At 47.4% G+C, this 25,275-nt stretch overlaps 1 protein-coding gene across 1 annotated transcript in view; it reads right to left on the reverse strand.

The window, feature by feature from the left end:
• The window catches only part of Chid1 (chitinase domain containing 1), a 42,077-nt gene extending 22,640 nt beyond the window's left edge, over nucleotides 1–19,437 (reverse strand). The window contains exons 1-8 of the mRNA XM_021166005.2: nucleotides 19,336–19,437; nucleotides 11,416–11,570; nucleotides 8,776–8,925; nucleotides 8,195–8,327; nucleotides 7,105–7,149; nucleotides 6,192–6,298; nucleotides 5,023–5,084; nucleotides 1,220–1,312 (exon numbers count right to left, since the gene is read on the reverse strand). Of these exons, the coding sequence (XP_021021664.1) occupies nucleotides 1,220–1,312; nucleotides 5,023–5,084; nucleotides 6,192–6,298; nucleotides 7,105–7,149; nucleotides 8,195–8,327; nucleotides 8,776–8,925; nucleotides 11,416–11,535 (710 nt within the window). The 5' untranslated portion in view covers nucleotides 11,536–11,570; nucleotides 19,336–19,437. The remainder of the gene's footprint in view (nucleotides 1–1,219; nucleotides 1,313–5,022; nucleotides 5,085–6,191; nucleotides 6,299–7,104; nucleotides 7,150–8,194; nucleotides 8,328–8,775; nucleotides 8,926–11,415; nucleotides 11,571–19,335) is intronic.
• Nucleotides 19,438–25,275: the final 5,838 nt, after the last annotated feature.

Raw genomic sequence — 25,275 nt, forward strand, 5'->3', positions numbered from 1 at the left:
CATAACTCTGGCTGGCCTGGAACTCATCATACAGATCAGGCTGGCTTCAAACTCACAGAGCTCCACCTGCCTCAGCCCCATGATTGCTGGAATTAAAGATATATACACCACACTCGGCTTTTCACCTTTATATGAGACAATGGTCTCACCATGTAGCCCTGACTGGCCCAGAAGTTGCTATGTAGATCAGGCTAGTCTTAAATTCACAGAAAAGTAATTTCTTTCATAAGGATCCATCGACTTGCCAATGACACCCCAAGCCCTGGAGGCATAGCCAACTATATCCAGCTACTATCATTTCAAATAGCTGAAGGCTCAGAGATGATCAGAGAGAAGGATACTTTCTTCTACTGTGTAGACCAGGGAGCTTAGCATCCATCAGAGAGTGTGAAGGCCAAATAGATAGGGCTGCCCTTGGAAGCTTAAACACCAGGAAGATTCCTAGGACTACTACCCAATAGTTCTACCTGCCTTCCATACCTGTTCCTGCCTGCTGTACTCCAGGTCTATCCCTGGGTGACTCTGAGTCTCCTACTTCTAAGTCAAACACTGGTGATTTCTAAGAGAGGCTCTAGGCAGGGTAGACATGGGAATCCAAATGCCTTGGCTCCAGTTGTACCTAGGTCATTACATCTTGTCCCAAAGGTACCAAAAGAGCTGCCTCACATGGCTGGGAATGGGAAAGAGCCAGAGTCTGGAACAAAGGCCCAGATCCCTTCAGTGGCTCCAGTTGGCAGCAGCTTGCCCAGCTATAGTGCATTATGCTATAGGCAATTAAGTATTGATAGCCTAAGAACTGAACTAGGTGCCTCAGAGCCCCAGAGACATTAGATAATGAGTGTAAACTTGTGGATTCTCATGATGATGAATTCCTCAGTAGATGTCTATATTGAGGGACAAGACAGGTCAGAACTGCCGGGCGTGGTGGCGCACGCCTTTAGTCCCAGCACTCGGGAGGCAGAGGCAGGTGAATTTCTGAGTTCGAGGCCAGCCTGGTCTACCAAGTGAGTTCCAGGACAGCCAGGGCTACACAGAGAAACCCTGTCTCGAAAAAAACAACAACAAAACAACAACAATAACAAAAAGACAGGTCAGAACTGTAGGTCAGCTTCCCCCTCCCCTACAACCTTTTTTTTTTTTTTTTGAGTGAGGAGCCCATGTTGATAAGAGAGGGTCTGGGCCCTTGACTAACTGTTTTCCACCCTAAGAGTGCACTTACCCTGGGGTGACAGCAGGTGGGATGACCAGAATGACCAGCAGCCTGGCCTGGTGCAGCGCCTCAGCCAAGTGAGTAAGCATGTGAATGAGGCCTCTGTAAGACGCAAGAAGCAAGGTTAGCCCAGAGCACTGTGGCACCCACTGCATCAAGAACATACCAGATGGAGCCCCAGCCTTAGGCCCTGTTGCAGAACTACAAGCCCTTCACAGGGTTTTCTGTACTGCTCTTCGTGTGAATCCAGGAGGGAAGCTGAGGGAAAGGAGACTCTGTACCCCAGTTGAGCCTGCCTTTCCTCATACTTGGGGATCCCCAGAAAAGTGGTGTTTTCAGGGCACCGAAGGGCCAAACACTGACCCAGAGAATCCTAGTCTCCTTCAAGCTATGGAATACCACAAAACACTTTGAGCAACATACCAGGTAGGGAAGGAAGATGGGGCAGAATACTTGGAGAAGATACTAAGAGAGCAGGGGGCAAGAGATGGGGAAATCAGACAAGGCAGAGAAGACAGCTGGTGGTATACCTCAAGGACAAATGTCAGCTTCTCTCCCCACATGGCCTGGGAGCCCGCCCTCCCCTTACCCCTCTAGTGGACTGCCCGAAACATGTTCTACACCAGCTGTTTCCCTGCAGGTGGCCATCTTAAGGAGTTGGCCCAATGCAACCGCTATGAGGTCAGGTTTGTTATGCTGTGCTCACTCAAGGAGGTTCTGCTACTGCTTTGTAAAGAAAGTCTTCCCTCCCCTGTACAGCTGGACCTTCAAGAACAGCTCCATCTGCAGACAGGTTGACAAGTCCTACATTTGCTCAGCCAAAGCTGAGTACCCTATTGGCTGCAAGACTTGCCCCTAGTACATCTCTGGAGACAGTCTAGAGTCCTCTCAGTGGCCAGCTCTGGACAGCATTGGCTTCACTCTCCTGATGTGACTCAAATTGAGCTATAACTTTTCAACCTGAGTATCAGGGATTCCAGTGTAACAACTCTAGCAATGAGGGGCTAAAGGGTAGTAAGTCCCAGTTGTCTGTCCTTCTTTGGTCTGGTATACACTTTGCAGGTTGCAGGTGGCAATACATCTCTTATGCAGGTGAACCAGAAGAATGCTGCCCATGTGCTGAAGTAATGTGGAAAGCCAACCCCATCAAAGGAAGACCCTTCTGCTGGGCTGCAGGACAGCAGCATATGAGACCTAAGGACTCAGAGATGCCTAAGATCATTCCAGGGGCTTTCAGAAGACAAGCATGCGCCGACCTCGTCCTCTCAAGGGCCCACACTACAGCCACTCTAGACATACGGATTCTATACGAGTACCCCAGACAGAGTTTTAGTGGGACTGGCAGTAGACTTAGCCCATAAAAGACTTAGCCAACAGATCCTGCAGGCAGCATATCTCTGAGCCTGTGCCAAGTGGCCAATGCATGTGACCGACCAGAAGCCACTGGGATGAGACAGCGATGGGGGCAGAGAATATAGGCTCTTGATTAGCAGTCTCTCTTCCACTGAGGGACCAGCATCTTCCAGGGACAAGGTTACACAAGGTTACCCAAAAAATCTACTGTTTCCAGCGGCCATCACTTCCCTGCCACTGCTGCCATCCACATTTTGGAGAGGTTACTACTACAAGACCTGTGGTGCTTGCTGGGACGAGCCCAGTAAATGGAATTTATCCTGAATAAGGCTGGCTAAAGCCCTGAAGAAGAGCCTTTGATGGGGAGCCCAAGCAGACCAGGATACTCGGCGGGACCTGCTCTCATAGGACCCTAAGACCAGGAGGCCCTAAAGGCTGCCTGCATAGCCTCTCCTGCCATGACTAGCAGCTTCTGCCTAAGGACAGATAATTTCGACATGGCAATCTGAAGAAAAGTCCCGAGAGATGAGTCACACAGTCCCTCGACACATCCACTACGCTCTGGGAAAGCTGGAGAAAAGGCTGTCTCCTGAAACCAAGAGTCCTGGGCCCTACCATCACCTTAGACTAAGGGCAAACACGTATGTGTCAAACATGTGACTTAGCTCTTCAAATCCACACAGATACTTACAATATTGAGAGGCAGGGAACGGCAACCAGAGCAGTGCTCTCCTTCTATATTTCTATTGTGTCTTACAGCAACCAGGCTCCTCCTGGGGCAGTGTCCAAAGGAATCATAAACTAGATGGACTTTGGGGCTCAGGAGCCTGGCCACTACCTATGCCTCAGCCCCATTCCTGCTCTGCAAAGAGCTCTGCACTGTTCCCTGAGCACAAAGGTTCATGGAGGCTGCTCCTACTTCCACGTGTCCTACTGCAGGCTCTTGAGACTCCCACCCTAGACCTCCCCATCTGATATTAATGATCCGTTGGGAGCCTAGACACAATGCAGCTGTGTCTCGCTGCCTACTTAATGTGCTGAAACACAAATAAATTATAGCAAATCTCTGATTAATAGACCTGTAGTCTCCAGAATTAAAAGAAAGGATTGGTGGGGCCCGCTGCCCAGCAAGGACACAAAGCTGGGTCTGGAGATATAACATGGCTAAGAGTCTGGGGCAGTCTCTGGCCTAACTCACAGACCAGAGCTGTGGTCCTTTCAGGGGTATTGCAGGCAGAAGATTCCCTACTAACTCACGGGCACACTTCTCCCCTGTGGTGGCCTCTGATTGGGTCTTTCATCAAGGGCAAGGCCCAGGCACACCTGGCACTAGGTACACCCTCTGGCTCTCAGAATGAACATCCCTTCATCAAATGACTTCCTCATTCCCACCCCTACAATGAGTGCTTCGTCTCACCAGAACCTCCTTTGCAGGCTACAAGAGATTCGTGTGTGGATGCTGCCTCCAAGTGGACAGAGTTGAGGCCTACAGTCTCTGCAAATAGCAAAGTCTCTAACAGTAACAAAGGGGAAGGAGGAACCTCTGAGACAGTAAAGGACAGGAGAATGGCTGAGCCAATTCTGAGCTGTGGCTAAAAAAGAACAAACAAACTCCTTTATGCAAGAAAAGGAGATGGAACTGATTCCAGAGCCTCTACTCTCCGAAACATCTGCTATGAACTGTGTAAACCTCTACTGAGGGTGTACCCAGACAGCGTCAGTCCTATGAAGGGAAAAATGTTTTTGTGTCACCTTCTCTAGGGTAGAACTCCCAATGTGGCAGAGCTAGCTAAGCTCCTTGCTTCAGGACCCTGAGCTAAGGATCAGGAAGGCTCATTCGTCAGCAGCCAGCCTTAGGCTGTGTGAGCTGCTGGCACTTTGCATAAGTCCCTCCTTCCTGGTCTCACTCCTGTGAGTCTCAGATGCGTTGGCTGCTGGCTGGGACGGTGGCAGCAAGGAGACATGAGGCCTTCTGCGGCCTCCTACCAGCAGACTGCTCATATGCACTTGGACATTTCTTCCCCGGTAAACATTGTGACCATCACACCCCAGGTGTTGGCCACACTCAATCAGCCTCTTTTTAATGTCCCAGGAAGTCTCCTTTGTGCTCAGTGAGGAAATCTACTTGGGTTTAAGCTGACCATCTATAGTGTAGACCCAGCCACCCTTCTCTCATTCAGTCCTCCTGGGTGAGGATCCCCCATTTCCTTTAGCCATCCTAGAGGGGCCTCCAGACTAGCACAGTGATGTGGTCAGGACAAGCTGTCTGCCCTGTGGCTATTCATGGCTTCTCTGGATAGGCCTCCACCTTTTATAGGGTCCCATGTCCAACCCAGAGCCCAGAGGCTGGGGAAGGAAGGCCTTTCCAGGCAGATTCTCTCTCCCTTGGTTCTTCCTCTGGCTTCTCCAAACATAGGGGCCAGAAAGAGAACTAAGCAGCTGCCCACATCCCCACTCACACATGTTTCTGGCTCAGCAACTGGCTCCAGACCTCCACCACAAAACCGTCAAAATGCTGGTTCTGAAAGAAATGGGCAGGTGAGGAGAAATGGGAATCTAGGAGGATTGGGTAAGACAGAAGAGACGGCACTGGCTCGGCACATGGCAAAGTAGCCCAGTCACTTATGAGGCAAGACTCCAGTCTGCACTAGTTCTTCTGAAGTAGGCAGCAGGGGGAGGGGGTATGCCATAGCAGCCAGAAGGGCAGAGGTGCTCAGTTGCCCACACTTCTCCACCTCTGCAGTAGCCCAGGCATCCTGACGACCAGCAGGGATGGTCTCATCTCTGAAAGTTATAGAGTTTTAGCCAAAGGAAGTTTTCCTGGCCCCAGAGATAAAAACTTTCCCACCTCTGGAACTCCCAAAGCTACCAGCAAGAGGTGGTACAGCCTGTGTGGGGTTTATGCTATCCACCCTGGAAGACATGGATTGAATAAGAAGATACCCAAGAAAAAAGTCAAGCAAGAGGAGCCAGGTCATACTACCTGTAATCTCAGCACTTGGGAGGTAGAGGCTGGTGGGTCAGAAGTTCAAGTCTAGCCTCAGCTACATAGTAAATTCAGACATCAGTCTGGGCATTGTGAGATTGTGTCTCAAAAAATTTTAAATAAAAAAAGCCACCGAGATAGCTTAGATAGGTAAGGGGGCTTTTTCTGCCAAGTCTGAAAACCTGAGTTTGATTCCTGGAATTCCCATGGTAGGAAATGATAACTCCAGCAAGCTGTCCTCTGCCCTACACACGTGTTGCATCATTTCCCCCTCTAAACACATGCACACAAAAATAATGTTAAAGAAAACTGAGGAGGAGCCAGGCAGTGGTGGCACACACTTTTAGTCCCAGCACTCTGGGGGCAAAGGCAGGTGGATCTCGATGAGTTTGAAGCCGTCCTGGTCTACAGAGCGAGTTCTAGGACAGCCAAGGCTACACAGAGAAAATTTGTGTTGAAAAACAAACAAATGAAGGCTGCAGGTGGGGACCTTTGCGAGCCTGAGTCAGAGAAGAAAGCAAAGCAAGACAAGGAGGAAAGTTGGGAGCAGACTGTACAGCCTGTCTAAGGAGAGGGGGTCTGGCGGCTGGTGCTCCAAGCTCTGTCTGAGCCCTGAGGTCCTGAGGAGCACACAGGTCTCACCTTTGCCACCTGTGCCACAGTCTTGCTGAGCTCTTCTATCTCATCCTCGCTGTCTAAGACGTTTCGGAAATCGTCGTAAGTCCAGTCTTCAAACAGAAGTCGAGGCACTGATGGCAGGAGAGAACACACAGAAAGATCATGGCTAAGAAACACTGAACTGCCCTCTGATGCTTGTCTGCAAAAGTGTTCCCTTGGCTCCCAGAGCAGGGACCAGCAGGGAGGCTACCGAGGCAGTCATGGATCTATTCGGTGCAGACATCCTATACCCACACAGCCTGGCAGGAGGAAGGAAGGAATAAGGAGACACTAACCTGTCAAATATCCCTAGAGCCCAGATTTTGGGAAACTGGCTGGCTAGACCCCCAGTTCATCTGGATCTTTGCTGCTACTACCTTGTCTATCTCAATCTGACCTGATAGCTTCCACTCCTGTACCACAAGGGTGGAATGATAGGTCCTCTCCTGTCGTTGCTTTCGAGCCTCTAGTAGCTTCCCCTGAGCTCCACAGGCTCCTCTGTTGCCCTCAGGTTCCTGCTGTCCCTTGGGAAATTTTTCCTTCCCATACCAGCTATGAGCCTCAAGAGGCACAGGCAGGGTAGGGGCAACATCACCCTCAGGCCCAGCCTAGGGAGAGTCTGGCACCAGGAAACTCGGTAACACTTGCTAGACAGGAAGAAAGAAGGAAAAGGGAGCAGTATGCAGGAAAACCACCAGCACGGAGGGAGGTGTTGGTGGCCAAGCTCAGCTGACTGCTCAGAGCATTCAGAGGAAAGATATACCCTCAAGTAGCACATCTGAGATTGGAAGGAACACGCAAGGACCTAGGGTACCTGTCTACCCACAGCAAAGTTGTACCATCTACACAGTATGGCTAAGGCTGCTCTTCTGACCGTCCCCAGGCCCGCCGGACTCACCTATGCGTACACCTTTGGCATGCTTCTTGACAGCTCGCATCCACCCTGTCAGAGATGAAAGGGACAGTCAGTAGAGGGCATATGTCTAGACCATTCCTCGCTCCTCTCCTGGCCCAGGGCGACCTTGCAGTCATTCCTATCCTTCCACTCTATATTCCACTCCCTCTTCCTGTCCTGGTCCCTTCTCGTATCAGCTTTCCCAGATCTTCACAGCATCGGGAAAAAACACTCCTGGTCTCGGAAGTCTAAACCCAGCCAACCCTGTTAATTCTGTCAGAGGCCAAATATGGTTCAGCCGTGTAGATTATCTAGTCCCCTTCTGACACTGTGTGTAATCAGTGACGTGTCCTGATCCAGCCTATTTTCTTCTTTGGACACCAAATGCAGAGCACTAGGGAAGAGAGAAAAGGGGGAGCCGTCCATTCACTGCCCAGATGCACAAGTCACTCAGAGCCTGCCTTCCTTCCACTCACACGCAGCCCTGACATTAAAGAGAAGGAATGTTGAACAGCTCCTGGCACTAGAGACAGAAAAGAAAGGAGAAGGCACAAATCCCCATTGCCCTTCAATCTGTCATCCCCAGGACAGTATCTCACCCCCTGTAGCTGACCAGCCTTGCAGACTTCACGGTGGTGACTGCCCCAGGGACTGTCTTTACCTGGCAGGCCATTCTTCACACTCTGCACACCTGGATCCACTCTGAGCCCAGCGGTATGGTGTGAGATAGCAAACTACATGTCTATCATATTCACACTCAGTTACACACCTAGTCACACACGATATCGCCAGAGTCACGCACAGACAGACCTTGATCTTGTAATTAATTCTACTGCTACAGCCTCCTGAGCAGCAGAGATTACAGGCCTATTAACAGAGTCACAATTGATATATTTATATACATTCACACTGCTACTCATTAGTCATAATACACAACCTAGCTAGCTGTGGTGGCGCACACCTCTAATGTCAGCACTTGGGAGAAGGCAGACAGACAGACAGACAGACAGACACACACACTCACACACACACACATTCACACTACCATATTCAGCCCTCAGGGGGCGTATAGCTAAAAAGGAAGTGGAAAAACCTTGGTCCACATCATGGAGGCCTGTAATTTCAAACATCTCGCGACCACGTCTCTTCAGCTGCAACCAGACTGGTGAGATCTGTGTGAACTTGCTCCCAAAGACCTTGGCAACATCGTAGCCATGGCTGTTCCACTGGCAGAGGAAGGAGAGGGCAGACAGAGAACAAGTAAATACATGTCACCTGCACTGCTGTGATGCTGTCACCTGATGCTCTGGACATGCCCAGGACAGTCATCAGTATCACAGTGCTGGACTTGAGCTGCCACCAGTCCCCTGCCTGGGCTTCCCTCTTCCACTCTGCAGTCCACTGCCTGGGATCGGGGCCGATGTCCCTTCTCCAGGATTCTACAAGCCCCCACCAACTAGACAGCACTAGAGCTCTCCTCTACATCAGGAAGCATTGATGAGGGTCACCTGAAATCATAAGGAGCAAGCCCCAAGAAAACCCTGGTACCTTTCCCTCTGACATCTTCATGTCAGCATCGCTCCTACAGTTTCACAGTAGCAGCAGCCATGGAGAGCAGAACAACAGCCAAGAGGACAGACAGCCCTGTTCTGCACCACAAAACTCTTGACTTACTGGAGTGACGTAGCCTAGGACCTCTCCAGCAAAGTTTCTCTCCCGAGCCCTTGCTGAGCAGTAGCTACGATGTTCAAGAACCACATCCTCAGCTTTGATGTCCGTCACCACCAGACCCCGATCTTGGACAGGTTTATCTGAAAACTGAGTCTGAGACAAAAGGGAGAGAGACAGGCTGTCTGACCTCTCTTCTCAGTGTGGAATGTGGCATTCGAGGCAACAGTGACAACAGCAAGTCTGTTTCATTCAGCCACTGACGGACTGTGTCGCTAGATTAACATGGCACTGCTGATCTACCCTTGTAGGTGGAGGATTAAGGCCATAGTAGCTGATTTATTTTTTTTTTAAAGATTTATTTATTATTATATCTAAATACACTGTAGCTGTCTTCAAATCTACCAGAAGAGGGCGTCAGATCTCATTACGGATGGTTGTGAGCCACCATGTGGTTGCTGGGATTTGGACTCAGGACCTTTGGAAGAGCAGTCAGTGCTCTTAACCACTAAGCCATCTCTCCAGCCCAGTAGGTGATTTATTTCAGAAGGGTTCTAGCACCCAGTAAGACAGTAGCATTTTCCAGGGGCTATTCGCCCTTAACTTGGGCTGGAGATCTGACAGAAGTGGTTCCTTCTACATATGAAGTTTGATATTTAGTACGCACACCACTGGATACTCGTCAAGGTACCCCAGGTCCTACACTGAGGACATGTCAAGTACATGCTATCCTACTAGCCACACCCTGAGTCCCCTGACCAGGAAGCTGGTATGTCTGCTTCTCCCTGACCTGCTCCATCAGGTCCTCACCTCACCAGTTCTGTCCACTCTTCGGGGGCCCGGCTCAGACTTTCCTACTAGCATTTGGTTCCCTGGTCATTTCTCGAGAGACACTGTCTTAGGGTTTCTACTGCAGTGATGAAACATCAGAACCAAAAGCAACTTGGGGAGGAAGGAGTTTATTTGGCATACACTTCCACATCACTGTTCACCACTGAAGGAAGCCAGGGCAGAAACTCAAACAGGGCAGGAACTTGGAGGCAGGAGCTGATGCAGAAGCCATCGAGGGGTGTTGTTTACTGGCTTGCTCATCACGGCTTGCTCAGTCTGCTTTCTTGCTTCTTTTTTTAAAGTAATTAGTTAATTAATTTTAGGTATATGAATACACTATAACTGTTTTCAGACACATCAGAAGAGAGCATCAGATCCCATTACAGATGGTTGTGAGCCACCATGTGGTGCTGGGAATTGAACTCAGAACCTCTGGAAGAGCAGTCAGTGCTCTTAACCTTCTCCAGCCTTTAGCCTGCTTTCTTATAGAACCCAGGACCACCAGCCCAGGAATGGCACCATCCACAATAAATAAGAAAATGCAGAAATATGCAATTACTTAGGCAGCAGCAGGCTCTTCCCAGAGAAGAACTTAAGGGTGTACTCTAACAAAGGCAGCCTGCAAGCCTGGCCACCACTGAAGGAGCCTTATAGCCAAGCAGAGTGACCAAAGGCCCTTTGACAGGGTCACATGCTCAAGGTTTTGGAGCATGGAGCTTCCCAAAAGCTGTAAACACAATAAATTGACTTTGTGCAGAAAGGAAGAAAGAAAGAAAGAAAGAAAGAAAGAAAGAAAGAAAGAAAGAAAGAAAGAAAGAGAGAAAGAAGGAAAGAAAGGAAGGAAATGCCCTGCAAGCTTGCTTACAACCCATTTTATATAGGCCTTTTTTTTTTTTCTTTTAAAGACAAGGTTTCTCTGTGTAGCCTCTGGAACTCACTCTGTAGACTAGGCCGACCTCAAATTCATAAAGATCCTTCTACCTCTTTTTCCCAAGTGCTGGCATTAAAGGTGTGGACCACTACCATCCAGGTGTGGAGGCATTTTTTTAAATTGAGATTCCCTCCTGTCAAATGACTTTAGCTTGTGTCAAATTGACATAAAACCACCTAGCACATACAGAGATGCCCACTGTATGGGTTCTCTGCCCCAAGGAACAGAGCATCTATAAGTCCAGATCTGAGTTATAGGTATCGTCCTAAGTCAGCAGCCTGGCCAGCAGCATGGGGACTGTTGGGCCTAAGGAGTAAGTTGGATGGGGACCTAACCTTGGGTTTGCAATCCCTGAGAATATCCCAAAAGAACAGAACAAGGGCTCTGATGAAAACACAAGTTGGGCTGTAAAGATGAGAGAATTCAACAACCATGGGATAGGAAAGGCAGATAGATGGAAATTGTCACAGGACACAGAGTCTGAGCAGGGAAGGTAATGGCTGTAAACCCACAGTTTTAGCAAGATCCATCTCCAGAGCCACACAGGCTGCCTGCTGAGACACCGCTGGCTTCTCAGAAAGTTGTATAAGAGGGCTGGTGAGATGGCTCAGCGGTTAAGAGCACTGACTACTCTTCCAGAGGTCCTGAGTTTAATTCCCAGCAACCACATGGTAGGTCATAACCATCTGTAATGGGATCTGATGCCCTCTTCTGGTGCGTCTGAAGACAGCTACAGTGTACATACATCCAATTAATTAATTAATAAGTAAGTAAAAAGAAAGCTGTGTAAGGAGCCAAGCCCCTCCTATGTTCTGACTTACAAAGATCCTAGCCAGAAAGAACAGGTTAAGTTGTGGCCTCTGTGGTCACCTCGAGTTCCCTACCTTTTCCAGCAGCATCTTTGAGGCAGCTTTTTTGGCATCTGACTTTGACAGGGTGGTGTGAACAGAGCCACAGACCAGAGCAAGCCAGAGGACATGAAGAAGTGGCCACATGGCGGGCATGTCACAGCAGGAACCAACTTCTGGGCCTAGGGGGGCTGCAGAAAGACGTACATGAAGGCAGATGATTAGCAGACATGTGGCATGAACCAGACAAGTATATTTATGCTAATAGGGCTTGAGTCCTTAGGGCCCTTAGGCCAGCCCTGGCTACTGAAGTCAAATCTCTATAACTTCTAGGCTTCTCTGCCTGGATCACCAGGTCCCCTCAGACAACCACAGGCAGTCCAAAGATATCCTTCCGACCACAAACAGACATCCATCTAGGAAAATTGGCTCCCACATTCCCCTCAAAACAAAAGAAACCTCAGCAACAATGGGGCTGAAGTGTAAAATAATGAAGCCACAGAAGGTACTCAAACATACTATGGACAACTATTTATGTAATCCCAGGGTAGAGAAGTCTCTTTCAAGTATATCAATAAGGAGAAAATAAAAGAGAGAGTATTATCCAAGTTTAATATTTAAAAATGTTTAACTTTTTGAGGCTGGAAAGTTAGCCCAGAGGTTAAGAGGATTGTCTTCTCTTCCAGAGGTCCCAGGTTCAATTCCTAGAACCCACATGGCAGCTCACAGCTGTTAAACCAGTTCCAAGAGATCTGACACCCTCACACAGACATACATGCAGTCAAACACCAATGCACATGAAATAAAAAGAAATAAAAATTTTAAAATGTGTAACTTTCAAAGCTGGGTACTGTGTTAAGTGCTTATAATCTTAGCTGCTGGAGAGACTGGAACAAAAAGCTCACTTGATCCCAAGGAGCTTAGAGCTGAGGCAACATAGCAAGACTCTGTTTCAAATTTTAAAAATATTTAAAGTAAAATGTTTATTTAGGAGATGAAAAGCAAATTTAAAGACAAGTTAGTCAGAAAAACTTAACTTGGGACACATTTGACAAATTCCTATCCATAATGTTCAAAGAAATAGTACAAATAAAAAAAGCCAGGTGTGGTGGCACATGTCTGTAACCCAGAACTTGATGTAGTTAGAGGCAAGAGGATCAGGAGTTCCAAGGCCACATGTGGATATGGAAGCCAGCCTGCCACGTGAAACTCCGTCTCAAAAATAAATAAGCAAACAAATAAACAAAGGCATCCCAGGAAACAAGATCCCACTATAAAAACAAGAACAGGTTTCAAATACGGAATACTTAGAGCCCCAGAAATAAAAGGAGCAAACACAGATGATGGTGTCTCCCTCCAATCAGTGTGTGAAGGGTTAACTAAGTGGGAATTCCAGCTGGGAAAGGGTTTTTTTGAATGACAATGTGGCCATAAACAGTGTCCACCATACACTTCCTTCCTAGTACAAGTTCCACTTCAAGGATGTCCCACACACAGGAACCAAGCTTAGGGACTGGGCACTTCTGATAGCATGGAGGTGTCTGCAACCAAGGCAAAAAACACCACACAACTGCATTTCCGCAGAAGAGTCGGTTTCGTTTGTTTGAGACAGGATCGTGCTATGAACATCTCAGCTGGCCTCTAACTCAAGATCCTCCTGCTGCAGCCTCCTAAGCCTAACAGCCTTGTTTTTATGCGCATATGTTCACACACATCTTGAGTGAAGTAACACAATCACAAAAGAACTCACACAATATGTATTCACTGATAAGTGGATATTAGCCCAAAACTTAGGATACCCAAGATATAAGATACAATTTGCTAAACGCATGAAACTCAAGAAGAATGAAGACCAAAGTGTGGACACTGTGCCCCTTCTTAGAATTGGGAACAAAACACCCAGGGAAGGAGTTACAGAGACAAAGTTCGTAGCTGTGATGAAAGGATGGACCATTTAGAGACTGCCATATCCAGGGATCCATCCCATAATCAGCTTCTAAACGCTGACACCATTGCATACACTAGCAAGATTTTGCTGAAAGGACCCAAATATAGCTGTCTCTTGTGAGACGATGCCGGGGCCTAGCAAACACAGGAGTGGATGTTCACAGTCAGCTATTGGATGTATCACAGGGCTCCCAATGGAGAAGCTAGAGAAAGTACCCAAGGAGCTAAAGGGATCTGCAACCCTATTGTTGGAACAACATGATGTACTAACCAGAACCCCGGAGCTCTTGTCTCTAGCTGCATATGTATCGAAAGATGACCTAGTCGGCCATCAATGGAAAGAGAGGCCCATTGAACTTGCAAACTTTATATGCCCCAATATAGGGGAATGCCAGGGCCAAAAGAATGGGAATGGGTGGGTAGGGAAGTGGGGGGCGCTATGGGGGACTTTTGGGATAGCATTGGAAATGTAATTGAGGAAAATATGTAATAAAAATATTAAAAATTAAAAAAAAAAAAGAAAAGTATCTAAGGAGCAAAACCAGAAGCAGCTACGGAACTACTGTTCATTTCTTTTTAGTTGCATAATTCACTTTTAGATCTTAGGAAATTCTGGATAGACACTGCCCAGGTGGGCTGTCATTCCCTCAATGGGACTTCAAGATAAGGTGTGCAGAAGTGTATCCACCTAGTTTCATGTCCCTGGTAACACATAGTCTACTAGATCAAGTGAGGGGCCTGCAAAAGCCCAGGAACATTCTGTGGAGGCTGACCCAGACCACTGCCCAACAGATGAGCAATAAAGCTTTCCCCTGTGGTCAAGAGCACCTAGGGATGCCAGAACCTACGCTGAAAGCCTCCAGAAAGCCCAGCCAGGCAGGGTATGAGCCATTAGCTGCAGCTTAAAAGCAGGTCCACCCTGATGCCCCACTGCCTGTTCCCATGGCCTCCTGCTTCCTTTTGCTGTCACTTCCCTGATGCTGCTCCTGGTGTGACATGAGGAAAGCTGGGATTGTGGCAATAAGCCTCCAAGTTTTGACACTCCAGAACACCAACACACATGTATGAAGCTATGACTAACATGCGGTCTTTGAGTAAGACAAGCCAGGAAAATTCTACTAGAAGATAGGCAGACCACAAGAAAGCCTAGACTTGTGGCTCCGAGGACTTAGGAAAACTGTATATAAAATAATGCTGGATGGTTGATGCCTCCAGCAAAGGCAGTGATTGTTATAAAAGCTGGCTGGTTAGAGGAGTAAGATCCAGGACTCTCTCACCCTAGTCTCCCACCCCACCAGCTTCTCTCCTACAACAAAATGAGAAATAAGAGAAAATAACTTCCTGTATCTCACTTTACCCAAGCTCACCACCACTTGGCCCTCACAATTGTGACGCTTAGATTATGTGGCCCATACCCCCAGGGAATGGGAAATCCTAACTACAGTATGAGTTTGAGATCAGTGACCCAGAAAAACCCACCCACACCTTGCCTGGCCAGTAGGACTATGACTACCCTCACAGGGACATCCCTCACAGGGATGTTGTTAGCCTCAGCTCCTAAATAAGCAAGGCTTCTGTCCCTTGGGTGAAAAACTGGGTCACAGAAGGAAAGAAGAAAGAAACTTGATGTAAGTAGTCCAGGACTGAGAGTATGTCCAGGTGCCTGTGATCATGAATCTCTATTAATCTATCTGTTGCCTAGACTTGCAGCTGCTCACTGTTCACATAGTCTAAAGTCCCTCTGCCAAACACTTCCTTATTCCCTGACCTGTGACTTTATACCTACAGGCAGAAAGCGTGAAGGAAGTGGCCCAGGCCTATAATCCCACGTGGAACTTGAAGTACAAGTTTAAGGTCTGTCTGTACTACAGAGGTCTAAAGCCAGCCTGGGCTACTTATCAAGACCCTTTCTCAAAATAAAAGGGGTGGGGGGAAGGGCTGGGAATGTAGTTCAGTAATCCACTTTTCTAGAATGCATGAGGCCCTGGGCACTACCCCAAATACCCACTGACCAAAGAGAGGTGGGATGTGCTGAGGAGATGGCTCAGCAACTAAGAGTACATACGACTCTTGTAGAGGACCAGAGACAGGCTGCCAGCACACATTAGGTACTCACAATCACCTATAACCCCAGTTCCAGGAGATCCAATGCTCCATTCTTATTTCTATAAATACCTGCACTTAGATGCTCATACAGAGACACAAACATATATGCACGCTTTAAAAAAATAAATCCTTTTAGCTGAGTGTAGTGGCACACACCTTTAATCCCAGCTCTTGGGAGGCAGAGGCAGGCAAATTTCTGAGTTTGAGGCCAGCCTGGTCTACAGAGTGAGTTCCAGGACAGCCAGGGCAATTACACAGAGAAACCCTGTCTCAAAAACAAACAAACAAACAAACAAAACCCAGAAACAACAACAAAACCCCAAAAAAGCAAAAAGGTGGAGGCCTCTCTGGACACATAGAGGAAGATAGGTTTGTTGGGTTGTGTCTGAAGTAGAGCAGAACAAAATCAATGCTACCACCATGTTCCTAGCTGCTCATAAATGTGGATCTCCAAGGCTGGGTCTACAGATCAAGTTCCAAGACAGCCAAGGCTACACAGAGAAACCCTGTCAAAAAGAAGGGGTGGGGTGACCCAACTTTCTAGACTACTAAGGGTGTACAAGGGTGAGGCATGTGTAATGATATAAAGGGTGTCCAAGCTACTGCACCTTCCATGGCTCCCACTGCCCAAATGACCATTAGGGCACATTCTCTGTCATGTTCTTCACATAGCAGACTCCTAGGGTCTCACAGCACTCTTACATCAAAATGTGTTTTGTCTTCAAGCATTAATGGCTGTCCTTTGGGCAGAACATCCTGTACACAGGGTGGAATGCTATGAATTCGGCCGACTGGAGTCTTGGCTTCTGCTTATACCAAGCTAACAACGGAGAACATGCTATACTTCTCGTAACTCTGGGGTCACAAATCATTCCCCACTGGAAGGACTGTCTTAGTGAGGCTGACAAAGTCATAGGAGAAGCTTTCAAATGTTTCTCAAGCAGACTCAAAGCAAGACATGTCAGGTGCTTTTTACAAAGAAATGCATTCATGTGTACAAATTATGTGTACAATCTGCTGTGCATATGCAGAGTTAAAGAATCGAATCGGTGTTTATTTTGTGGTGCACTGTCCACTTCAGCTCTCGCTTAAGAACTAACTGCTGGGCGGTGGTGGCGCACGCCTTTAGTCCCTGCACTTGGGAGGCAGAGGCAGGTGGATTTCAGAGTTTGAGGCCAGCCTGGTCTACAAAGTGAGTTCCAGGACAGCCAGGGCTATACAGAGAAACTCTTGCCTCGAAAAAAACAAACAAACCAAAAAACCAAAAAAACAAAACAAAACAAAACAAAAAATAAAAAAACCCAAGAACTAACTGTAGGGGGCTAGAGAGAGATGGTCATCGGTTAAGAGCGCTGGCTACTTTTCCAGAGGATCTGGGTTCAACTTACATGGCAACTCACCACCCTCTTCTGGCTTCTGTGAGCACATACATACATTCAGGAAAAAAACCACATACATATAAAAATAAAGCTGGTGAAAACATTAAATGGGGAAGAGGGACTCTGGAGAGATCGCACAGTGATTAAGAGCTCTGGCTATTCTTCCAGAGGACTGGAGTTCAAGGTCATTTATGTGTGTAACATACTGCCTACAACTTCAGTTCCAGGAGATGACACCCTCACATAGACATACCTTTGAGCAAAACACCAGTGAACAAAAAATAAAAACAATTTTTAAAAAATTAAAAGAACAAGTTTTAAATGGGGCATAGTGGATCACATCTGTGATCCCAGCATTAGGAAGGTAGAAGTGGGTAAATTAAGAGTTCAAGGTCGGGCTGGTGAGATGGCTCAGTGGGTAAGAGCACCCGACTGCTCTTCCGAAGGTCCAGAGTTCAACTTCCAGCAACCACATGGTGGCTCACAACCATTCAAATCCCAGCAACCACATGGTGGCTCACAACCATCCGCAACGAGATCTGGCGCCCTCTTCTGGAGTGTGTGAAGACAGCTACAGTGTACTTACATATAATAAATAAATCTTAAAAAAAAAAAAAGAGTTCAAGGTCATTTCTCAGCTATGTAGTTGTACATTTCTCGAGATGTAGTTGAGTTCAAGGCCATGCTGGGCTACAGGAGACCCTATCTCAAAACAACAATAACAATAGAGATGGCCTTTGGCTCTCACACTAAGCTCCTGCTTTGGTATTGCAGGATTTGTGGGATGCCGACTGATGTATCCCGAGCACCTTTTACTATCGCTCCCTATTATTGGTTTTGTAGGAGCAGGGAATTAAACCCATGGCTTTCCATATACTAAGAAAATACTGGGCCATACTTTCAGCCCTCAGTTCTAATAGATTCACTGCTCTTACAGCAAGTATGATGGTCAGCCTACATTTTCATTTTTGAGAACACATTTTGGAGTGAACTGTTCATATGAGGAGGTGGGTGAGTGTATGGTTGGAAATGAAGGTGACGTAAGAAGCAGGATGATCACAACCCCAGGTGACATTTATTGACCATATGTTGCATGCCAAACCTGGTGAATTATCCACAAGTTCTCTCCACAGACCAGGACTCAGGCAGGCATAAATGTTATTCCCATTTACAGATAAGGAAACCAACACAGGGGGCACCCCACCAAGCCATGGGGCAGGTGGCTACCATCCCATCCCAATTATACAATGCAATGCAAACAGGACTGTGATAAGATGGCTCAAGTTATAGTTCTGTCACCAGCAAACTGTCTCTGGGCCTCCCTGGGCTCCAGTCTAGAGATCTGTGGAAAGTTCTTTGGAAATTTTCCATCACAGAGTGTTCAAGATTTGAGACTGCGCTGAGGGTGAGGGTAAGGCCTCATGTACCTAGCAAACTTGAAGGAACCCATACAACTTGCTGTATACCCTCCTACCTCAGGCTGGGCCCTCCACATAGAGCTCATTCTCTATGCCCGACAGCCACTCTGGCCTTGCTAACTCGTTTGCACACTCATGTCATCGTTCGTTCATTTGTGGCTCCACAAGCTATGCACACTAACTCACACATCTGAAATCTCTGACTTCCTTATCTTACATCCTGGTTCATGCTTGTACTCCTTTATACATCACTCACCCATGTTTCTTCATATCCAGCTACACTGGCACATACATAAACTTAACACATTCACTACTGTGCTGTTCACACGTGCTTCCTGCGGCTTCTTTTGCCCCACCCCCAAACTCTTTTTTGGAGACAGGGTCTTGCTATGTGGCCCTGGCTGACCTGAAACTCACTCTATAGACCAGGGTGGCCTCGAACTCACAGAGATCCATCTGCCAGCCTTTGCCTCCCGGGTGCTAGGATTAAAGCCATCGCTACGGGCTCTCTTGATTTTATGCATCGGCCTGTGCTCGCTCATATTCTCAGATTACTGTTGGCTCGGAAGCTCCCTCACAGTCACACACTTGGCGCTCACACTTCTACTAAAGAACAATGTCACACTCTCTCCCATACCTGCTCTCACCCTAACACTCACTCTCTCACCCTTGCTCACACTCATCCCCACTCGCTTTCTCACCCCTAATAAATTCCATGTTCTCACATCTCCCCTCACCCATTCGGGCCCTCACACCCGCTCGCTCTCTCACATACGCCCTTACTCTCACGCTGACACACCTGCTTTCTCACACCTACTCGTTCTTCCACCAGCTCACCCTCACATCTGCTCATTCCGCACGAGCTCCCACTCACCCTCACATCTGTTTCTTCTCACACTGACACGATCGCTCTCCCCCTCAAACCCACTCATCCTCACTCACTTCCTCGCTCTCACATTCATAGCTCCCACATTCGCTCTCATCCGTGCCCTCTCCTTCCCGCTCACACTCTGCCCGTTCTGTCCGGGGAGAGCCTCGCTGCCCGACGTTCCCGCATCTTGACGCGGAAGATGAAGCAGTCCCACTGCCGCCACAGCCGGGCTCACCTTCATGTCAGGAGACCGGCCAGACCCATCAAGCACGGCCGGAAGACGATTCAACCAACCGGAAGTCCCGCCCACAGGCCTCCACACGCTCCCGCTGCGCCACGCCAGCTTCCTAGATGCCTTGCGCACGGCACGCTGGGATGGGGCGGGACCGAGATGGCTGGGGGGCGGAGTTAGAGGCGGAGCCTCGTAGCGGCAGGCGAGCTGGAGAAGGGCTGAGAGTGGATCGGGACCCGTCAGTTGGATGAGGACAGAGCTGAGTGTGCCGAACGTGTACTGCGTGGCCGTGGATACTGTTTCCGCTCCTGCAGCCAGTCCCTCTATTGATCAAGGGCCTGTCGTACAGCAGAATAGTGGGGTCAGATCCCGAAATCCTCCCAGAGAACCTGGTGGTGGTGTTTAACATCCCCTCTCCGGGGTTGATGGCTGGCTGCCTCAGCACTGTGCTGAAGTCAACATTACCTCCACATATGTGACCACCAAGGTCTTTAGGATCTTGGGAACCCATCCCTGTCAAGTATGGGTGACGTGGGTCACTATGCGCATAGTCAGTTCCGTAGTCTCCCAGATGTGTCAGGACAGACTGTGCGCCAAGTCTTTGAACCTCCACATTATCCCAGTTGCCACATTTCTGTCTCTATCTATAGGTCTGCAGTGCCCACTACACTGTCTCCAGTAGAGACACTGCTCCAGGCATTATAACATCCTTCTCCAGATGGCCTAGCACAGCGAACATTCTATCTGTCCAAATCCCAGAGCTGTCTCGGTCCTCGTTTTTGGTCTTGCAAATTGTAGGAGCTGGAACCCACAGAGGCAGACACCACGCTCCCCACCCCCATCTCAGCTTTAGCAAGAGGAGCCCAGACACTTCTTCGAGTGGGTTGAAAGCACACGTGACCAACATTTTTATTTTTCATCAAGCTGACTAGTCCCCACCCCCATCCCTTGCTGTTCCCAGCAGTTTCCTGCAGAAACCACATTTGGCCTGTCCACACCCATTTAAACCCTCTGGCCCACTCCACTAGGGTCTGTTCCAGGATTCGTAGTGTGGCTGTTTCCCCATTCCTGCTGCTGCAGAGGTTTCTCACTGAGCTGAGCTTCGTGTTCTTCCTTCCGAATCACGTTTCCTCCTTTCTCTTCCCCATATTTTCTGCCAGCTGTCCCCCAAGCCTTTCTACAGGGGCGGGGCTGGGTGTGTATGCTAAGGCATGCTGTGCATCACCATCTGCTTTCCTGGCATCCGGCTCAGCACCCTACTAGGAACAAATGCCCAGAACAGTGATTCCAAGTGGGCAGAACTCTGGAGAGGTGGATGTCCTGAGAATTGTTCAGTCCAAGCAATACTAAAGAGACCGTCATTCTTTTAAACCAGTGAAGGCATTTGGATCCGACTGATGTAAGAGGTCTTTGGATAAAGACTTGGCAAAGTCCACTAAGGATTCCATTCCCAGTCTGTGTTGTAGACTCTTAAGAACAGAAAGGAGAGAAAAACAGAACTCAAGACCAGCCCCTTTCAGGATTAGACAGATGCTCAGGAGCCTGTTGAGTTGTACCCACAAAGTCTGCCCTGCCCTCACCTGCACAGCCTGACAAAGGTGGCCCAGATCTCTGGTATGTGTGTGTAGGTGAACACTGGCTTCTCTCCCCTCCATGGTATTAGGAGTGAACTCAGGACTAAACACCTACTTGGCCAACACTCTACCAATGCACTACGTTTCCAGCCCCAAACTGATTTCAAGTGTCTAGCCACCTTTTAGCCACACAGAAAATACAGAAAGATGGATAGAAAAGCCCAAGGGAATGAGAACTAAAGCATTAACACTTCTTTATTAGTGAATCCATTCCAATTTTAATGTTTCTGGAGTATTCCGGGTAACTTTAGATTTTCTGCATTTATTTATTTTTGTTTGAAAAAGATGTTTTAAATTTTTATTTATTTACTTATTTATCTATTATATGGTGCGTGCGTGTGTGTGTGTGTGTGTGTGTGTGTGTGTGTGTGTGTAGCAAGCAGCAGTAGGGAGGCATGTGGAGGTCAAAGGACCACTTCTGGGAATTGGTGCTCCTTTCTCCATGTGGTTTCTGGGGATCCAGCTCAGACTGTCAGGTTTCTAATCAAGTGCCTTTACCCAGTGAGTCAGCCCCTTGGCCCAAGGAATTAATGTTTTTAAAAATTCAAATTCTTGGGATTCCTGAGATATTGTTGCTCATTTAAACAAAGTACTAAAAGGGGGGGGGCATTTTAGAAATTGAAGCCAGATGTGATGATGCATGCTCTATAATATCAGCACTTAAAAGGAAGATGGCCGTTAGTGCAAGGCAAGCCTGGGTCATATAGCAACATACACACTCTATCTATCTATCTATCTACATATATATGTATATTTATATATTGAGAGAGAGAGAGAGAGAAAGAAAGAAAGAGTTTGAAAATGCTTATTTAATTGTGTTTGAAGTGGAGTAAAAAATTATACAAAGGTATCTAAAAGTGACTGTAAAAATGTGGGCATGGTGGCTCATAACTGAAATCTGATAGTCAATAAGTTCAAAGCCAGCCTGGGCTAACTGAGACCCTGCCTATAAATAAACAAGCAAACTGAATCCTAGTTCCTAGTTCTCTTGACTTTAGTGTAAATCTGACTATAACTCCCCTGGCCAGAGCACTAAACCAGACAGACCTTAGTCGGTTTCTCAGTCTTTGTTACCACAGCAATGTGGGATGTCCTGACCAAGGTCCAAGCTCTGACCCTGAGCTGTGGGCCCCAGGCTGGTATTCTGACGCTGTTTGTCTTGAGCCACCATCTGTCTGCAGTTGGCACTGGAAAGTGGGCAAGAGCAGGGCAGTTGCTGTTCACCCAGTGGGCTTTCTGTTACCAATGGGATCTCTGATCTTGTTCTGGGAACATACCACCCTCATGCACGTGGGCAGCTAAGGATCTTCAGCCTAAGCCGGCTTCCTGGGGACAACATAAGAGGTGTCCTCAACAGCATCCCAGTGGGGTGAAGGTACAGTCCTAGTCTTGAAAGTGGCTCTGTGGGCTGGCGAGATGGCTCAGCGGGTAAAAGCACTGAATGCTCTTCCAAAGGTCCTGAGTTCAAATCCCAGCAACCACATGGTGGCTCACAACCATCTGTAACGAGATCTGAAGCCCTCTTCTGGAGTGTCTGAAGACAGCTACAGTGTACTTATATATAATAAATTAAAAAAAAAAAAAACAGAAAGTGGCTCTGTGCCACTCATTTGCCAAATCAGTGCCAACAAGCCCCTGCCTGACAGTGAGACCCATGTCTCTGCTATGTTCTAATCAAAGTCCTTGGCCTGGGTGATCTAGAAGGTATGTGTTTCATACCATGCCTGGATCTAGAGACATCCCTGTGCAAAGGGTAGAAGTCCAGAAGGATGGATGCATCCCAGCACTCTGTGCTGCAGATCCCTCTCCCACTGTGGACAGAGACATCCTCTCTCAGTGCTGGAATAAGCAATTCCAGGAAAGAAGGAAGGAGGAAGCTTCTGGAAAGAGCTCCAGGGCCAGCACAGCAAATTGTTTGTGTCCCACAAGGCTGGCCTGGCTGACCTTGGCCATGATGGTTGCTGTGTATAGGTGTCTGGTCAGCAGCTGGGCAGCCATCTGGGATCCATGTAGCTCTATACCTACAGCATTTGGGCTTTGCAAAGAGCTGCTGCCTCAACATGCCTGCAGGGGACTTTCTATGCTTCTTAGTATTCTGAAACTAGCTTAAAACCCCAAACTAAAGAGAAGTGGAGGCTGGGTAGCAGCCATAGGCAAACCTCTTATTGGATGGTTATGTTGAATGGTGCCCCCTCCTCAAAACACTGTACAAGTCCTAACTATTATGACTTTTCGGCGTGAGCTTATTTGTCAATAAGAACTATGCACATATAATTAAATTAAGAATCTTAGATTAAGGATTAGGGTAGACCCTAAATCCAGTGATGTGAGGAGAGGCTGTCCTTATAAGAGGATGAGAGGGAGATTTGAGACTGACTGAAAGCTCTGGGAGGGTGAGGACAGAAGGGAGTAACACAATTCTAAGGCCAGGAATGCCCAACAGCCACTTGCAGCTACCTCAAGGCCTCCAGGAGAACCCCAGCTGTAGCTAGCTTTATTTTAGACTTCTGGCCTCCAGAACTGTGACACTCCTGTTGTCTGTAAGCATTCTATCTTAGTTACTGTTCTGTCACTGTAATAAAACACCGTGACCAAGACACACAGTCCATGATGACAGAGTGAAAGAAGAGCAGAGAGATCGCATCTTGATCCACAACCACAAGGCTCATTGAGAGCAAGCACTGGAGCAAGCACACATGGGTTTGTAACCTCAAAGCCTTCCTCTCGTGACATACCTCCTCTAACAAGACCATACCTTCTAATCCTTCTCAAACAATCTAAGCAACGGAGGACCAAGTGTTCAACCGTAGAAACCACCACATTCCACTCCCTGTCCCCATCAGTTCATGGCCATCTACATCAGAAGGCAAAATGCATTTAGCCCAACTCCAAAGTCCCCATAGTCTTTCTCAGTCTCAACACCCTTTTAATGTCCAAAGTCCAAGTATCTTCAGAGATGGATGGAAATCTTTTCATTGAAATCCCAGGTAAAACCCAAAAGGTAAATTATGCGCTTCCGACTTACCATGGTATACAGAATATACATTCCCATTCCTAAAGGGAGGAGTTGAGGCCTAATGAGAAAAAACTGGACCAAAGTAAGACATAAACCTAGCAAGGCAAACTCTCTTACTGTGCCTATATACTCAATAGCAAAGGGCTTATTAGATGGCTCTTTTCCAGCTTTGCTCTCTTTCCAGCCAGTTCCACCCACTGTGTGCAGCTCCACTTGGCAGGCATCCCACAGCTCTGGAACTTCTAACATCTTGGATTTCCAACACAATCCAGGCTTCAGTTTCGCAGCTTCACACAATGGCCCTTCAGAGCCTCCATGCAGGACTCCCCCGCCATCCACCTGACCTCAGTGGCTCTCCTGAACTGTGAAGGGACAACTCCTTTACTCACATATCTTTCATGGCCCTAAGGCCTGAGCCACTTAGAAGACACTGCCAAGTTTGACAATCGACTTGGAGTGAACTCCGGACCCCTCGAATCGCATTTGCAAAGGCTTTGATTTATCGTTGCTTTTTAGGAGTATATGTACATGTCCTTAGGTCCTTTTCCTCTCGCCATCACAGGGTTAGCTGGCTGGGGTCGTACCCTGAGAGCACCGTGTCCTCTCTTCCATTTTGTGTCAGGCCTCTCTCTGATTTCATCACCACTTTCAGCATAAACCTTGGTTTCAACATTGAATTTCCTGGTACTATTTTCCTTCTCAAATTGTACATTTTGTATTTCTTTTTAGCCAACCTGCTCTTTTTTCATGGTAGATCTGCATAAGAGGGGTTACTAGTAACCATGCAACAGACTTGATCTCAAGCTGCCTTGAAATCTCCTCTAAAGAAATCAGTCCATTAATTTTCAGCTAAGCTTCAGGCAAAGTATTAGGACAGTGGCAAAAGGCAATTACATGTTTGTTTTTGTTTTTGTTTTTTGGCCAAAATATCTCAAGAATGTCTCTAGCCTAGTTACTAATATTGTTCTCATCTGAAATTTCTCCAGTTGGGCCTCCACAGTTTACATAGATCTCAGCACTGCTGTCTTCCAAGCCTAAAAGCATTAAGATCTGTTTACAGTATTCAACTGCTTTTCTAATCCAAAGTTGAAAAGTCTTCTACTTTTCCACAAAAACAAACAAACAAACACACAAACAACCCTACATGGTCATGTCTGTCACAGCAATACCCAACACCTAGTAACAACTTCAGTCTTAACTTACTTTTCTTTTATATATATATATATATATATATATATATATATATATATATATTATTACATATTTTCCTCAATTACATTTCCAATGCTATCC

This window comes from Mus caroli, chromosome 7 (assembly GCF_900094665.2).
Source record: "Mus caroli chromosome 7, CAROLI_EIJ_v1.1, whole genome shotgun sequence".
Classification (NCBI taxonomy): Eukaryota; Metazoa; Chordata; class Mammalia; order Rodentia; family Muridae; genus Mus; species Mus caroli.